This window comes from Pelodiscus sinensis, chromosome 16 (genome assembly GCF_049634645.1).
Source record: "Pelodiscus sinensis isolate JC-2024 chromosome 16, ASM4963464v1, whole genome shotgun sequence".
In the NCBI taxonomy this organism is placed as follows: Eukaryota; Metazoa; Chordata; order Testudines; family Trionychidae; genus Pelodiscus; species Pelodiscus sinensis.
In genome coordinates, this window is record NC_134726.1 from 4,566,286 (window position 1) to 4,583,390 (window position 17,105).

Consider the following 17,105-nt stretch of genomic DNA (forward strand, 5'->3'; position numbering starts at 1 on the left):
CAGGGATGGTACTTGGTCCTGCTATGAAGACAGGGGACTGGACTTGATGACCTTCCAGTTCTAGGAGATAGGCAAAAAAATGTAATGTGTGTATGAAGTGAATTCTAACGCAACCAGGGTAGACACAGATACAGTTGGCCCAAGCTGGGAACACAGCTCCGCCTGCTGGCGCGCACAGGCATTTGCCACTACTTTCCAATCTTGAATCTCAGATGCTCACTCACTGGCTCTTCTATAGAAACCGGAGCAAGTGACCTGAACTCCAAAGTTGCTTGCTGCCTTCTGTGCTACCCAGACTAAGCCATGCCACTCAGCAACAAGATAACAAGCTGCAAAGATATTTATTGATGCCACGAACGAGGGCATTTCATTGTACAGCAGGAATCCAGCTCAAAGCATCTGAATCAGATCCCAAAGGGGAATTATTTGCAGAGGCAGATGGCATCGCTTCGGCCAGTGTAACAGGTGCGCGATCGGACCTTAGGGGGTAACTCCTTCCCCTGATCAAAAGGGCCATTTTCTTTCTGAATTCATGCTTCACATTGTTCCACGACTGCTAGACAGTAACAACAGCCATGTGCTCTCTGGATCCAACGCGTTAGCACATGGTTCTGTCCCACGAGAGACTCGGGGCAGAGGGAGGCCTGTTGGCATGGAGAGTCCTGGAAGATCGTACACTCCAGGCTGTGGCAGCAAGCTATTCTGAGCTAGGATTTCTTCACATCTGCTGTGAGCTGCTGGACCAGCTCTTCCACGTACACTTTAAAAAGAGGCGTAGGGTCCTGAGAGAGAAAACTGGTTAATGAGACTGAATCTGAGCAGCAACAGGAAGTGTGCAACCGCCGTTGTGCTGGTTAAACCACGAACAGTCATTCACGTTCATGGCTGTTTTAGACCTTGCCTTCTACCCTCACTGCTGTTCTCTCTCCCTGTACTATGGCACCAGGACTTCGCTACTCACTAACCTGCAGCCCGCCCTAGGGATGTTCTCCCAAGCTCTTCCCCTCTCTCCCATGGAAAGACAGCTTCACTCCTAACAGTCCAGGAGGAAAAGGCAGCATGGTGACCAATGAAAGTGAATTGGATATGTACAGAAAGTAACCTAGCCTGCGGAATCCAGCCGATCTATTGATCTCACAGGACTCTGAACCTGGGAAGTGCTCTGCCGTAAGCCCGTAGGGTAGCAAGTGAGGCTCAACATCTCACTGTATCGTACTGAGCAGTTTTCCATTCCCTCTGAACAGGACTTTGGTCACGATCACCTCGCTGAGCCGAAAGAGCCTAAGAAGGGCTAGGAAAATAGGCAGAGGGCTGGCAGGACTCAGACCAGACGTAAGCTGGGAAGAGGCAGAGCAAGTGGGTACTTAGTGGCTGTGCACTTCGAATTCAGAAGGAATGGTGACAACTGATCAGTCCCTCCGTTCAGCTGTGCCTGGCAGCAATTTCAGCCAGGCCACCTGGGAGGTCAGTGCAGTGGGACAGCAGATGGTCAAGTACTGGAGAGGCCGCATCATTTTCCCGGCCGAGCAACGTGCGGCCCAGCTCTCCTCTTGAGGGCACACGGCAGTGTCTGGAGGAAAGTGATAACTCTGAAATACCCCATCTGCTCAATTCCAAAATTTCAGGGAACGTTTTACACGTGTCTGGGTAGAACCCTATTGATCTGGGGGAGAAATCAGCCAATTAGGGGAGATGAAGGACACTTTAACAAGCCCTGTAATTGTCTTCCACAGATCTAAGGACCAATCGACAGCGGCCATCACCTTCCTGCATAACACCCCGCTCCTCTCAGCTCTGCCTGTGTCCGGCTGAGTTAACAGCTTGGCCTGGAGTGACTTTTCTCCCAAACACCGGCAAGGACATTTCAGGAGGGGGGCGGCTGAGGAGCAATGATGCAAGTCAACAAGATGTATCACCCATACGGGGGGGGAGAGCACACCAGCAGGGGGGTGGAGGGATGTGACCTCCCCGGTGATTCCGCCCCATACCCTGCTCGGGACCCCCCACGCTCTTCCCTTCCGTTACCCATCCCACATTATCAGGGCGGGGGAGCTGGAGGAGCCGCTGGCAGTTCTGCTGCCACATCTGGGTACAGGGCTGGGAGTTTTGTTCCTGCCTCTGCTGGGTGGGGCGGCGGGAAAAGGAGCAGAACGCCGGCAGCTCCTCTGGCTCCCAGCCTCGCTACTGCGGCTGAGTGAGAGGCGCTTCTGTCCCCCGCATTTTGCTGGAGCTAGCGAGCGGCGCTGGGGCAAAGGCGGTGCTTTCTGTGGCCATCCTGAACCCCTGGGTGGGCCTGTTAGGCAGCGACTGTGCAGCTCAGTGGGAACTTAGGTGGCCCCCACTGCCTACTGTTGCCATGATCTCTGGCTTTTTCCTCTCGGCTGTGCCAGACCCCCCCACCCTGAAAACGGTGGCTTGGAATCCCATCCCTCATGCAACTCTCCAGTCATTAGCCCCACAGTGCTGTAGCTTTCTGCGACTGCTGAGATTGCAAGAGGCGTGAAGGAATCCTGGGGGTGAGCGTGGGGCACAGACCAGGAAACTCTCTTTTGATGTACTCTGACTGCCAGTGGGATCCCCCAGCCTCTACGTCATAGCACTAAGCTTTGCAGAAATACTCAGCAGGAGGAAGCGAAACTGAGGTGCTAAGAGGGGTGCAGGGAAGACCCGGACCCTGCAGTCACATCTATGTCCCCTCTGAAGCATGGAAGTGACCCGAAAAGAAAGAAGCCAGCAGACCCAAGCCATTTCCAGGATAGGGTTGGTGTGCGTGTGTGGGGGTATAACTGACCCTACTCAAACACCCTCAAGGAAATCACTCCCACCTCAAACATCTCCTGTTTAAAGCACATCCACCTTAGCCGTGCTGATAAACGTGGGGCTTTCGAGGTGCCTATGTCAGAGCAGATCAAGATCAGCACTGCATGGGCTCTTTGAGAAGGGCCTAGACACACAGCTAGTGCGCGCTGCCCGGGGCGAGTGCAGATACCACGTTCCCATATCGCACAGAACTCACCTTCTTCTCCAGGAGTCTCTGCTTTTCCACCGCTTCTTCCAAAGTCAACCCAACCCACTCAGCCTCTTCTTCCGGGATCACAAATTCCTGTGACAAGAGGAACTGGATAACGGTACAATCTTGACTGGGGCAGCTAGTGACCAGCTCCACTGGACTGTGGGACTGTCCCAGGCGACAGGAGGGTGGGGGAGCGAAATAGAACAGAATCATGCCCAAAAGAAGTGAGCAATTGTGCATGTGCACTTTCCATTTCTGGCGAGCACACGGGAAGTTTATTCCCGCCCCGCCCACTTCTCTTCTATTTAGCAAACAGGTTGGTTTCTTACTGCACACCCGCTGCCAGGCTCAGTCTTAGGTCAGCAGAGGCTATGCCAGAGTAGCTTTGAGGCCTGGGTGTTATGTTAACTTGGATCTGTGCTGACTGACTGCAGCCGGGAGCGGCATTAAATGTTAATAAGCAGCATCCCAGACGCGGGGAAAGGGTTTAACTGCAGCAGCAGCTCAGATAGCCCCCCTGTCAACACAGCGGTGATGCTAGATGCTCAATGATCATTTCAAGGCCTTATTGGCAAACTGGCTAACTGTGAAAACATGAGCCTTTGTCCTTCTGACTGATCAAAGGGGCACTCAGCAAACAGCCTACGTACAGTGATAATTGGCCAAATAACATTAGAAAAATATTGTTCCTACCCTCTAGTTTTAACCCTCAGAACAAATTCTTGAACTATTCGTCCCGCCACTGCCTAGCAAACGTTACCAGTTAGGAGGGACAGACGGACAAGACTCACTGTATACACAGAGTTGATAAACAAAGGGTGAACTACACACCCGGTACTTGTTATAGATCGCCTCTCTCTTTTCTGGATCATTTGGATGCAGGCTAGGGTCCCTCCGAGCAAGCCGAAGTAGCAACGTTCGTTTCAAATCCATCCCTAGCTTGGAACACAGATCAGCCTTTGGAGTCTGGAGGAACAAAGTTTGAGGATTCACTGATGTGGATGGATGGCTTTGAAGGACTGTACATTACTTCTCTGCAATGTCAGTGAAACAATAAGTCCTCCTTCCCGCACCTACTGGTGGCTACTCATCAGTGCTGCTTGCTATTTTATCGGCAGCACTGTGGTAACAACCAGGAAGGAAATTTAAACTGAGCACTAGGAAAACGCTTCAAACATCTGACCACAAGCTGGTAGAATGAACTGCTAGGGAGGTCACTGAAGTTTTCTCACTAGAAGGGCTTGAGCCAGACAGTTACAGCACCTAAGGCAGGAAATGACCGCTTAGATTTACTTAACTCACACAGAGATGCGGTCAGTCTGTCACAGCTGCCCTAACATTAAATGCCAGCCCCCTCCAGTTAGCCAGAACCAGTTAGCCTTTCACATCCCTAGGGTCTACTCTCCCGTATAACCCAGTAAAGCAGATCCACATGTGCCTTGCCTTGAGGATGTAGAAATCAAATCCATAGGCTGCGTCGATCAGGTCCAGGGTTCTCATGGTGACTGTAATGGTCAATTTCTTGTCCAGGATCTCACTATACAGCTCCCGCTCAAACAGCTGCGGCTTCCAAGTCTTCTTCAGTCTGTTTGAGAGCTAAGAGAAATAAACATGATTTCCAAAGAATAAATCACCTCTCTGTTAATGGCCATGTGACTCAGAAGAGACAACAATCGCACCCACAAACACTGGCTAAATTTGGACTGGGCAGCACAGAGCCCCCAAGGTAGGAATGAGCAAACAAGACCCACACATAGATATACCATGTGGGGACTGCAGAACCTAGCTCGCAATCTGAGCAGCCAAACTACGCTGCCATCTACTCCATTGTATGCAGACTAAGCTCCTGGCAAGCAGCTATGGTCCCAAGTTGGGGTGCCCCAAGTCCTGCCCAATGATTTCCGCTTGCTCCCTCACATCATCTTCTTTCCAGTCGGTGTTTGTTAGTTTTCATTCACATTCAGGTTTCGCTTGACCCAAGACTTGAGATATTTCAGTGCTGTGCCAAACCCAGAACTCAGGGTCATAGTAGGACAAACCAAGGGAGAATGTAGAACGAAATGAACTCTTACAAAAAGCGCAAATATGCCCTGTTTGTCATCCCAAGACCAGCCCCAACCCAGGAAGCCTCATCATACCGTAGGAAAGCAGACACACTGTTGTTGCCTTGGTTTCACACACTTACGTTTGACATACACAGTGCGAACTGTCAGTTCTGCTGCGCAGCAGATTTATTGCTGTGTCAAGAACTTAGATCCAGATTCTCAAAAGGTATTTAGGTACTTAACTACACAGATTTCAATGCGAGCTGGGTACGTGATACCCTAGAATAGGCCCTTTGAGCCTTTCAGGAACTACAGAATAAAATCATGTGATTGCAGAACTTAGATCTAGGTGTGATTTGCTGAAAACTGGATGAAGTGTTTACTGAAGAAGTCTGGAGGTACTGCGTTTCAGTAATTCCAGAGCAAGTTTGCAGACAAGTGAAATGATGTTTGTTCTACCTAACACCCCGGCTCGCTCACACCCTGGGTTCTGAGATTTAAGCTGGGCTCTTTCTGATCTGCACATCACCAGCACTAGAACCTAACACTAGAACTCTGGCAATTCTGAATATGCTGCATGAATATGCAGAAAGCAAACACCACTGGTTTGGTGAACTTACTATATCCTCTCTACATACATGCACTCCTCATAAATCTTTCCAAAGATTATGTCTAAGAGGAGGTCTGATATGAAGCTGTGAATTCATGCCATCACCACTGAAATGGTGATGTCACCATGAACACTTTAAAATGGCCACTTTTGAAATATTTGCATTTGTCTCGGTTTCAGAAACAATGCATCAATTCAAGACATAAAATTGGGTTTCTTCGTTGTTGTGATGCTTTGAGGTTACAATCTAACGCAGTGTTTCTCGAGCAGCGGTCCACACACGTGAGGGTCCACAGACTAGGTCTAAGGTTTCCAAGCACATCCATTCAACATTTTTTAGGGGGCCAAAAATGAATGAAGGCTTAGGAAACACTGATCTAAAGGGTAAAGCAACAACTAACATCAGACTTGTACAGAAATCACGGACATGTAACTGCACTGCTGACCTTTCTAGTCAGCATCATTACTGTTGTGAGCAAAGGCATACGCAGGCATGACAGAAACCTACCATGGATAATAAGAGTCTATTCTAATAATGTTTAGCAGCGTAAGCAGAACTGTAAGTAATTGCAGAGCAACCATGCACCTCTATCAAATCTCTCCATTTGTTCTTCCCCATCTGCATTTTCCTGTAGAGTCTCTTGTACATCTGATGTAACATCTAGTCCAGCAGATACATTGATAAGCACCACTGGATGCAATGCCATGTCAAATATGCTTTTATGGTTGTTAATAGGGATGTCAATCTGCCAACGACCGCATGATTAATCGATTAAGCCCAGGCTTATCAGTTAATCCACTCGACTATATGCAGGGGGCTCCCCAGGCGTGGGGCCAGTAGTGCACTGGCTGCCAGCCCTGCCTCTGGGGACTATTGAATAGTCATGCAACTGCTAAATTTTGATGCGGTTACACAACTATTCACTTACACGCTATCCCTAGTTGTTAAGAGCTGTAACATGCTCTTCTTCAGAGCAGAGGGAAGGAATTATTTCTGGACTTTGTCTTTGCTACTTCTCATTAGGTCACATTTGTCTCTCACAGCTTTTGCATATTTGTAATATGAACCTGTCATCTCTAACACTAATACTGTTCTGTGAAAAAGTGTTACTGAATTAAAAAACTAGTTCCTAGACTATTTCAATGGGTGGTTGCATATGAAATTACAAATTAAAATATACCAAGCTGACCAGATACTACATCGTATGTATGAAAGCTCACAAATGGAGAAGCAATATTAATTAATACACATTACTACAAAGCACAAACTACAGGTATGCAATCTACTGCTAGCAGTGCACAACCTCTTCTGTGAGAGACTGACCTGGACAACACATTTCAATTGAAAATTGATACAGTGAAACCTTTGTTATCCGGCACTCTGTTAAACCAGAAAACTTTGTTAACCAGCATTGCCCCCAGCCACAATACTGTCACATCTTCAGGCGCACAGGCCTGGCTTGGTTTACCATGATTGGCTTTATTTTGAGTTAAAGATTATTAGAACTTCTTAAATAAAAAATTGAAATGCAAGAGCAACTGCCTCACACTACAAAACTACCAATATTAAAAACTGAAGTTTTACTATTATTGTCCACTGGTTTTTCCTAGGTTGATGGGGATTAGGGCGTTCCAGTTATCTGAGGGTCCCGAGTGTGCTGGATAACACACGTGTTAGTCTGGTGTAGCTGAAACAAAAAACAGGACTGTGTAGCACTTTAAAGACTAACAAGATGGTTTATTAGGTGATGAACTTTCGTGGGCCAGACCCACTTCCTCAGATCAATATGTGGAAGAAAATCAGGTTTTATTGTAATCACACGTGATACACTGAGGAGGTAAGCGACTAGTCCACTACCCGATAAGCATATGCTTATTGGGGAGTTGAGTTCTGACTTGACTAGGTGCATCCCCCCACCCACTGTTGCCTCTATCAAAGAGAGGCAGCAAGGGAGGGCACAGGAGTCAGTGCTGGGGGGAGCCAACTTAAAAGCCAGTTCCCCTCAGCACCATCTCCAGGGGAGCAAGGGAGGAAGAGGCGTAGTAGGGGACTGGGCACCAAGCAGGAATCAGCTGATTCCCAGCTCACTGCTGGTCCCCATTGCTGCGCATCTGTTTTTTAACTGTATTAAGACTCTGGAGGCTTTTAATACATTTAAAAAACAGAAGTGCATCCCAGGGGACCGGGTGCAAGCCAGGAATCACCTGATTCCTAGCTCACACTCAGTCCCCCACTATACCTCTGCCTGGTTCTTAATACATTTAAAAGTCAGAGCCGTAATGGGATTAGCTCCCGGTCAGGAGCTAACTCTGTTGTGGCTCTGCAGTTTCCCCCGTTATTGAATAATCAAGTAGTCGATGGAAATTCCATTGACTACTCGATTAGCTGATTACCTGCAATTCAAGATCCCTATGATACACATTAACAATTAAGAACATATGAAGTCATCATGTTGAAAATGTTTATATTTGTCATTTTTGCTGCATGCTAAATAGCATTTCTGAAAACAAAAAATCCCCATCCAAAACCAATAACATCTTTTAATACATTGTCATTTTGTAGCTTTAAACAATAAGCACAAAATTAAGGTGCTGAAATTAATTTCAACAGTAAAAATTGTAGTCAGTCGTGCTGCAATGTTTCTGGAACTATAAAAAAGTTACACTCATTTTGGGTACCGCTCTTTCACCTTACCCACAGGCTTACAACGCCATTTGACAGCGCCACATCAAACCTCATCTGAAAACACACATAAAATAAGCTTTCAAGTAATACATAACACGTCTAAGGGTGGGTACTTCCAGCATCAAAAATATGGCACTGTTTGGAGAACTGCCACACATCTAAACCAGAATAGACACCAGCTGTCTTCCAGAGATGTACTGACACTGCAATGCCAACAGGAGTAAAAACATATTTGCATCTGTAAAGTCAACAGATAAAATTGAATATGCACAGGTAGCAGGTTTTATGAAATAATAAGGTTTTTTTTACAGCCTAACAATATATCATTAAATAGGTATTAATGGAAGTGTGACAGTATGGTTATACATAAAGCATATCTGCAATAAATCAAGAGAAAGTTCTTGTTTTCAATTTAAGTCAGAAATAAGATCCAGGGCCTTACAAAAAGAGAAATAAAGTGGCTTAAATTTATTTACCTTTTGACATGTAGAACTATGCCTCCCAACTTCATGGCCAGAACTAACCTTGACACTCTCACAACTCTGCTTCTTATAATAAAAGTTACCTGTAGAATACTAGGTAAAAAGCCACGACTTTCAAGATGCACAGGCCTCCTTCTAAACCTCTTGGGCTAACTTCTTCAGACCTCACACCACCTGACTATCTATTGCTTTGCTTCTTATCACTCTTCTCCCTACTGTAGCATTGCAGCTTTGATTATGTTCCTTTTCCACAGGTGGTTGGGTCTCTGTTATATAATCCCTTACAACGCTGCATATATAGGGATTATTTCTCAAGGTTAGCAAACAAAAGTATATCAGATCACAGTTTGTATGATGCTCTCAGTAACACAATGGAACTCTTTCTGCTACTGGTGAAGAAAAGAGTATGAATTACAGCACCTGCCATTCAAGATCCTCACTACTCAAGAGTGTGAGGAGAGAGGAAACAGAGATAGGATTCAGCTTTCCTTTCCTTCTGATTTTGCTGCTAGAGTGTGGTGATGCCTGCCATTCACTGCACACTCTGTTCCTGTTCCTAGTACTAGCCCAGAGCATTCATAGACAAATGAAGCCATAAGATGAGAATGCACCTAATATTACTAGTTATTTGGTTTGCCCTTTTAGATGCGGCTCACCCATACTTCATACTCACTTTGTCATTCCCAGCATACCGAAAGCCACAAATCCAGCCTTCCCCTCCCCAGAGCCCTTTCTGAGATTCTGGGGGGTAGTAGATTTTAATAGGAACATCTTGCACTCGCTCTCGTTGACCGGTTATTTCATTTAATTTATATTTCACCCCATGGGGTTTCCAATGAACTGGGGTGGGCGGTGTTTTGTCTTGTAGTGACTTGAGATAATGAGCAGGCAGACGGGCATAGATCCCCTCCCTCAGTTTCAAAGTGTCCCAGAGCCGCAGTGGGTACTTGTGCAGCGGCATCAGGCAGTGAGTCCTGTTGATACACAATAGGGCAGATTAATGATAATATTGGTGAGCACAGACAGACAGCCATGAGACAGGCACAGTAAAGCCAACCATAAGGTACTAGGGATGTAAGTAACAAGACACTACTCAACTAGGTGCTCAACTAATTGCTCCCCTCACCCCTTAATGCATCTATCAGAGAGAGTCAGCAAGTGGGGGGGAGGGGAAGAGAGGAGACCACCTTAAAAGCCAGTTCCCCCCCAGCACCAGCTCCATGGAGGGGGGCAGGAGAGGCAGAGGGGTAGCAGAGGACTGGGCGCAAGCTGGGACAGCTGATGCCTGGTTTGCACCCAGTCCCCCTGCTGCGCCTCTGTCTTTTCATTCTCCCCCCCCCCCCCCCCATCAACTCGCTGAGTGGTGGGTGGCGATTTCACCCATTCCTTGATTGGCTGGTTACATGCAATGTAACATGCCCACGGGGCGCGCCTCGCTCTGTCTGTTCCTGCGACAGGTGCCCAGGGGCACAGCCCGGGGGGGGGGCTGCATCTGGGCCCTGGCTGGGCACCCCTGGGCGTGAGTGACACTTGAACCCGGCAGGACCAGCTCGGGAGGCGACGCTCCGCCCCCGCCAAGTTCCACTGAAGTCTCCTCTCCTAGCACTGCCCCCCTCCCCGCTCGGCTTCGGCCCCAGCAGGCTCCCCCCACCGCGTACCTCAGCACCGCGGCGCCGACTCGCTCACAGGCCGACTACCCAGCTCCTGCCACCGGAACCGGAAACGGGCGGCTCTCTGCTTCCGAGCGCGGCCATAGGCTGCCGCTGGTGTCACTCTCAAGCCCCGCCTCCCCCGTCGGGGGCCGAGCGGAACGTGCGCGCGGGGCGGGGCAGAGGGCGGCTCCATGGGCCTGGCGGGTGTCTCAGCGCTGCGCCGGTGGGGCGGGGCTCACGGGCCTGGAGCGGTGGCAACAGGAGCCACGCCCCCCGCCCCCCCCCCGGCCGGGTGCTCCCCCCCCTTTATCCTCGGCTCTGGGCTCCTCGCCCATGCGCACGGCTTGTCGGTCCGCGCGGCGCTGCTAGACCGGGGTGGGCAACCCAGGGGCCGCTCATTCCCGGGGACACCCTGCGAGGGGCGGGGCTCCCCACCCCCAAACCATGATTGATCTAGGGGTGGGGGAGCCCCTTTGCCCCTCCTTCCCACTAGGCACCCTGCCCTGCAAGAGGCTGGGCTCGCTCCCCCGCCCCCCCCAGGCACTAATTGGCTCGGGGGTGGAGGAGCAGCAGGGCCTCCCCCGGCCGGATCCAACCCACGGAGGACTTGTTGCCCACCCTGTCCTAGACTATGCCTTGTTTAAGTGTTTCCTGTCACAGACTAACTTGGCTACCCCCTACAGCAGGCATGTCCAAAGTCCGGCCCGCGGGCCAATTGCGGCCCGTGTTCCGGTTTAATACGGCCCCATAGGTAATTTGGCAATATCTATCTTTTATGGCCCCCAACGAATCCATATGTATTGAGATGAATACATTGTAAAATCTCAGTTAATGTCAGTTGGTCTAAATCAGTTATAAATATATTTGGACACAACATGTATACTTGGTGTTATGCTCCTGTTCATGTTTTTTGAACTTAAAAGTTGACAGACAACCTTTATTACCAATAATATGTAATGTACTTTACAATGTTCCTGACATATATTTCAGCTTCTTGGATTTTTTTTTCAACTGGCCTTCAGATATGAAAGGCAGAGTGATTTAATACCTGTTTAGATTTGTCATCCATGTGACGAAATGAAAAGTATGCTGTTTGCAATAAACTTTGCATAAAATAGTTAATTTGCATTTAATTTTAATGGTTCAAATAATGTCAGGCAAAATGGTCGGCCCTCACTCATGTTCACTTCATAAAATCTCGCCCTCTTTGAAAAAAGTTTGGACACCCCTGCCCTACAGCTTTTGAGCAATTTACAGTAGCCTAACTGCAGGTTCATTAGATAAGAGAAATTCTATGGGGAGACGATTTCAGCCTTCAGGGCAACATTTCCACATAATCCTCAAACATCCCCATGAAAGAAGAGACTGGTTGGGACCGCACAACTTTGTTTTGCATTTTATTTGATTTCTTGCCCTAGACATACAAGTATAAAATCCCATTTCAGAAAGTGCCATTGCAGATTGGACAATCTCAAGTACAATTACATATATTCCATTATAAAAAACAGAAGCTTTAAAATTCACTATACAAAATAAAATTAAACCACAGGCATTACAGCCCAAAAAAATCAAATATTTAAATATTGGCATCTGCTCAAATTCTACCCAAGGTAATTGACAAAATATTTTTTCCCCAATAAAATGACACAAGATAATTCTTTCCAGTTGTAGTGATAGGGATGAAGAGGAATAGGACTAGCAAAATAATTATAGGGATTCCCTCCCCACCCCCCCATCCCAAAGATCAATGTGCTTCACAGCATTGGAGACTATATTAAAAAGGCATAGAGTATTATTGCTCCATCTAGTTAATACGCAGCATCCTAGCTGCAAATGCAGCACTCTGTGTATGAAAGAGTTGCAAACAATGTATTATCCTCTAAGGCCAAGTGCTCAGCTTACAACTAAGTTGTAACAACTGAAGGGAAAGTGCTTAAAAACTGGTGATTAAGTTATAGGAATCCCAGAGTGTATGAAATCCTGTGCCAACAGGGTACAAAATGACTAACTACTGCATTGCTACAGGAGGTTAAAGGAACAATAAGACAGAGCCCCTGGTCTATATAGCAGCATTATAATAAAGGCCAGTAGATTTGGGACGTTATGTTTTGATATAAACATCCTGTCTTCATGTTGCTTAGAAAAAACAAAAAAGTCCGACCGCTACAACATTTAGTGTTACCATATGGTCCCTGTCATACAAATTCACCTTGCTGTAACAGAATGAAGAGATACAAGTGTTTCTAAACAGCCTGCAATAGCCAGAACCATTTTTCCTCCTTCCAGTAGTGGCTTTATCTAGGTAAAATGAGTGTTATTTGCTCAGCCGTACGTCTGTTTGAAAAAATTAATTTGTAAAGAAATATGGCAACCAATGAGACGTTCTCTCTGCTTTTATTCCAGGAGCAAGGTACAACAAGTCAGCTCAGCTTGCAGGTCTTCCCCAGATATACCAGCACCAAATCTAGTCCAGGCCCCATGAAGAGAGTTGGCTAGAACTTTAAGTTAGCTTGTGGCTGAGTTAATGGCTAGAGAAGGGAAAGTTTGCGGCTGTAAGCAGCTGGCAAAATGCTGGGCTGTTTTTCAGAAGCCAAATAATCCTGTCTAGAGAGAGTGGCTTTCATTAGCAGCTCTTACACTCTTCCCCTCTCAACCACATTTTAAACAGCCTTTTCCATCTTCCTCCGCAGCGGACTATCCTGAAGGAAAGATCCATGATGTAAAACAGCAGTCAGATGCCATATGGTATACATGAAATATACAACACTCTACTGACATCAGATCTAAGTATGAAACAGGAAGCATTCCTGAGGGAAAAGCAGGAAGTAGCATACATTGAACACCCCCCTCCCCTCCCCCAATGCCAGATGTTCAGGCACTGGCTTCTTTTTGCTTGCCACAAATTGCACACACAAGCAGTTAAGAGTTGCAATTTTCCTCCTGCAGTTCAACTTGCTGAGGTGTCTGATCCCTGGGTTGGTATGTGCACTTTGACATTGGTATGATCTCAGCTGTGGATGCAGGCGAGCCAACAGTCTCCTGGGGCCCTTGAGAGGGTGGGTGGGAGGAGCCAGGGCCAAGGGCAGCCAACCTTCCATGGTGTCTGGAGCATGGCTTCTCCCCCCCCTTAGTGTTGCCCTGAGTGTGTGGTGCGGTGCTCAGGTGGTGATTTAAAGGGCCCAGGGCTCTGGCCATCACCGCTGCAACAGCACTGAATCACTGGGACCGCGGGGCAAGTCCCCTCCTTTGCCCCCTCTGTTGGAAGAGCCTGTGTGGATGCAAAGCAGCAGCATGTGGATAGGGAGCTCTAGTTAAGGTCAAGTTGAAAAGGTGTCCTGCCATGTTCCGCAAGACCCTGCTGTAACAGCCGCCATGGGCCTTTCACCACGCCCCACCAGCTGCTGACCTGCCGCCTGACAGGAACAGGCGTGCAAACAGTTGCCTGTCCTGGACTTTGCTTTTTGCTTCCGGGACAGAATTTCCAGGCCAGTTTGTTCCTCCCCCAACGCACAACCCTCAGCATATCCCAGAGCTGGGCAGAGGGCAGCAAGTTCTAGGACGTAAGGGCACAATGAGCTTCGATCCCCATAGCTGTGCCGGGGGGTGGGCAGCCTCCCGCACCCCAGCAGCTCCCCCGTCACACCACGAGGGGACGACACGCCTTAGACAGGCAAGCGCAAGTAGCAAAGCTACCCTGTCCTGGGAGACCATTTGGGGACAACAATCTTGAGATGAGGGAGGCCCTCTCATGTGGGCCACTCACTAGCCCAGGTTGCCCCTCCCTGCTTTAGTCGGTGGTTCCCAAATATTTGGGGGCAGCTACCCTCGCTAGCAGCAAAGAGGCCAGCTGCACTAGTCAGTGCCCACTTGCCATTCAGTGTCAATGTGCACGCCAGCCGAGGTCCCTGGGACTGCTGCAAGCCCATCTCGCAGCAGGTACATGACAAGGCCCAGCTCCATCGCCTCCCCATGCGGAGGAGGGGAAGCGGAGCGCTGCAGTGCCTGGGCACAGGACAGTGTCTTAGCAGAGCATGTCCCTGGAGCTGTGTGCATGCCCACGGGTCCATCTCGGGAGCACTGTCGGACCCGCTGTCCTAAGGATACTACAGCGACTTGGTGCAAGCCCTACACCCAGGGGCCTGACCCCAGTCCCACACAATGTGCAACCAGGGCTGGCCTTACCATAAGGCAAACTGAGGCGGTTGCCTCAGGTGCCAGACTGGGGGGAGGAGGGGGTGCCACTAGGACCCAGAGTGTAGAAAATTGTGTCTGCTGCTGGTGCATATGGGGGCGTCATTTGAGCTCCCCGCCTCTGGTGCCAAAATGTGGGCCGGCCCTGTGTGCAACTGACACCTCACTGAGCTACGTGTGACACAAACACGGCTCTCCCCAGCACAGCATCATCTGCTCACCAGCTGGAACACAGCTGGCTGGGCTTGCAGGAGAGCATACCAGGACATGATCACTCCCTACTGCTGCAAGAGGCGCATGGAGGGCAGCTCAATGCACAGGCCCTCTCAAAGCACTCACGATGTGTCACACCTGTAAACTGTCCACCACAGAATCTACACTGATCACACAGGCTGCCGCCTGCCACTGAAGCCGCAGGGAAGAGACAGGAAGGCGAGTGCCTAACTGCCAACACCACAGAGGGCCAGGCCACTATGGTGACTTCATGGCTCTCCTGGGATTCACTGACCAAAACAGACGCTCCGGGAGCGTCAGATCCCTGCTCCTGAATCCACCTTTGCAGTTCTGGGTCAGGGCTATGTCTCCCCTTGGATGTCACTGAAGTCTCTCAAAGACAGATGCGCTATGGTGCCATCGAATCAGATCCTGAAGTTTAGCCCCAGTTCTGTTTGAATGCAAGCCCCGGCCTTCTCAGGGCCTCACTCCGCTGGTAACACTCATCAAAAACAAACACTAAGACATCATTCACCCACAGGATCCCAGGGTGGGGACCGATGATCCAGAGCAGCTGCTTTGGAGGATGGCTCATTACTACCCCACCAAAGGGCACACACGCTGAGACCTCATCAGCTCCAGCTCATACACAGCTGGGTACCTGCCCTTTCTATGGCAAAGCGAGGGGAGATCACAGGAACTCCAGGTGGAAACAAAGCCAGGCTCCATCCTGCGGCTTTCTACAGACAGGTAACAGCGAGCCCCAGACCAGCTGCCGAGGCAGGGAATGGAGCGCTCTTCTTTCGCGCAGAACGTGGATGCAGGCTTCTCCTTTATTCATCAGAAACCCCTCCCCATTCCAGAGGAAATGCGGAGGGACTCCATGTCACCTGTTTCCCAGAGGCTGAGGCCCAGGGTCCGCAGTGTCAAACCTGCTGCTTTGGGCTCCCCTGGCTAGCCAACGAGTGCATTGCTGAGTTCTGAGCATGCACGGGGGCCGCTCTCCCAGGCCTGGTGAAGGGGGACCCAAGCCAGCCCTTCGGCCCGCTGGCCGGTGACCCTGCATGCCAGCCCGACTCAGGTCACCGCATAGAGCTCCTCTCGGTCATTATTGCATATCTGATAGCGACAGGTGAGCTTCTGTGGCCAGGTCCAGGCCTTCTTATGCTTGTCACAAGGCGGGAGCAGGAAAGCCACGCTGCTGGCCACCAGCATGTGCCAGATGCTGTGTGTGTAGTAGTAGTTGTCATTGGTTTCCATGAACGCGTACACCGAGAGGGCCACCAATGCCAAGACGATTCCTGGAGTGAGGTAGAAAACCCAGCGCTTCCACGTGGGGGGGTAGCAATGGCGGCGCTTCACGCCATGGTAAACCTAAAGGCGCAATACCAGAGAGGAGTTATGGCAGCACACACCCACCTCTCCCCTGGGGACTGGCAGGCACTCGTGCTGGTACCGGGGATCCAGCCGGGAGCGGAACAACCCGATGACTGACCCCACCACTTGCACCTTCCCAGGCTCGAGGAAGAAAGCCCAGGGCCTGCCCAAGCGTGATGCAATGCCTGGCCTTGTCTAACTGTATTCACAGCCCCAATACTTCACTTACTAGAACAGCCAAGTTACGTATTTAAACACAGAGTCAGGCAATGCCCAGGGCACAGTTGCTACACCTGGAAAGGCCCTGAGCACCTAAGTAGCCACTAGACCCGCAAAGACCCAGAGCTCACACACAGCCACTAGACCCACACAAGCCCCGAGCACCCAGGTAGCCACTAGACCCACACAAGCCCCGAGCACCGAGGCAGCCACTAGACCCACACAGGCCCCAAGCACCCAGGTAGCCACTAGACCCACACAAGCCCCGAGCACCGAGGTAGACACTAGACCCACACAGGCCCCGAGCACCCAGGTAGCCACTAGACCCACACAGGCCCCGAGCACCCAAGTAGTCACTAGACCCGCACAGGCCCCGAGCACCCAGGTAGTCACTAGACCCGCACAGGCCCCGAGCACACACGCAGCCAGCAATCACCAGTGGGCCATGCAACATGCTGAGAGTTAGCGCTGCCAGGAGAGCTGGGCCAAGACTGGTAACCTGGGAACTCCTCAGTTAACTGATGGCTACAAGTTGGGGTGAAAGCACCTAACCCTTCCCCGCTGCCCCACACTGCCTGAGGCCTGCTCATCAGGGCATGCCAAGGTCTTGTCCCACT

The 17,105-nt window shown here is 49.8% G+C and overlaps 2 protein-coding genes across 4 annotated transcripts in view; both read right to left on the reverse strand.

The window, feature by feature from the left end:
- Positions 1-322: 322 nt before the first annotated feature.
- On the reverse strand, positions 323-10,657 carry MRPL28 (mitochondrial ribosomal protein L28). Of its 3 annotated transcripts, none has more exons than XM_075899167.1 (6): positions 10,503-10,657; positions 9,510-9,810; positions 4,457-4,609; positions 3,845-3,979; positions 3,017-3,103; positions 323-782 (listed from the first exon to the last, which is right to left on the reverse strand). In XM_075899167.1, exons 2-6 carry the CDS (start codon positions 9,795-9,797, stop codon positions 708-710), a joined length of 738 nt encoding a protein of 245 aa, XP_075755282.1. In that variant the 5' UTR covers positions 9,798-9,810; positions 10,503-10,657; the 3' UTR covers positions 323-707. The 3 variants fall into 3 exon arrangements, with proteins under 3 accessions (XP_075755282.1, XP_075755281.1, XP_075755283.1); XM_075899166.1 differs by having other exon boundaries at positions 3,017-3,118; XM_075899168.1 differs by having other exon boundaries at positions 3,017-3,118; positions 10,495-10,633.
- Positions 10,658-11,872: 1,215 nt separating this feature from the next.
- Positions 11,873-17,105, reverse strand: part of PGAP6 (post-GPI attachment to proteins 6) — a 37,206-nt gene continuing 31,973 nt past the window's right edge. The window contains exon 13 of the mRNA XM_075899165.1: positions 11,873-16,266. Within this exon, the coding sequence (XP_075755280.1) occupies positions 15,970-16,266 (297 nt within the window). The 3' untranslated portion in view covers positions 11,873-15,969. The remainder of the gene's footprint in view (positions 16,267-17,105) is intronic.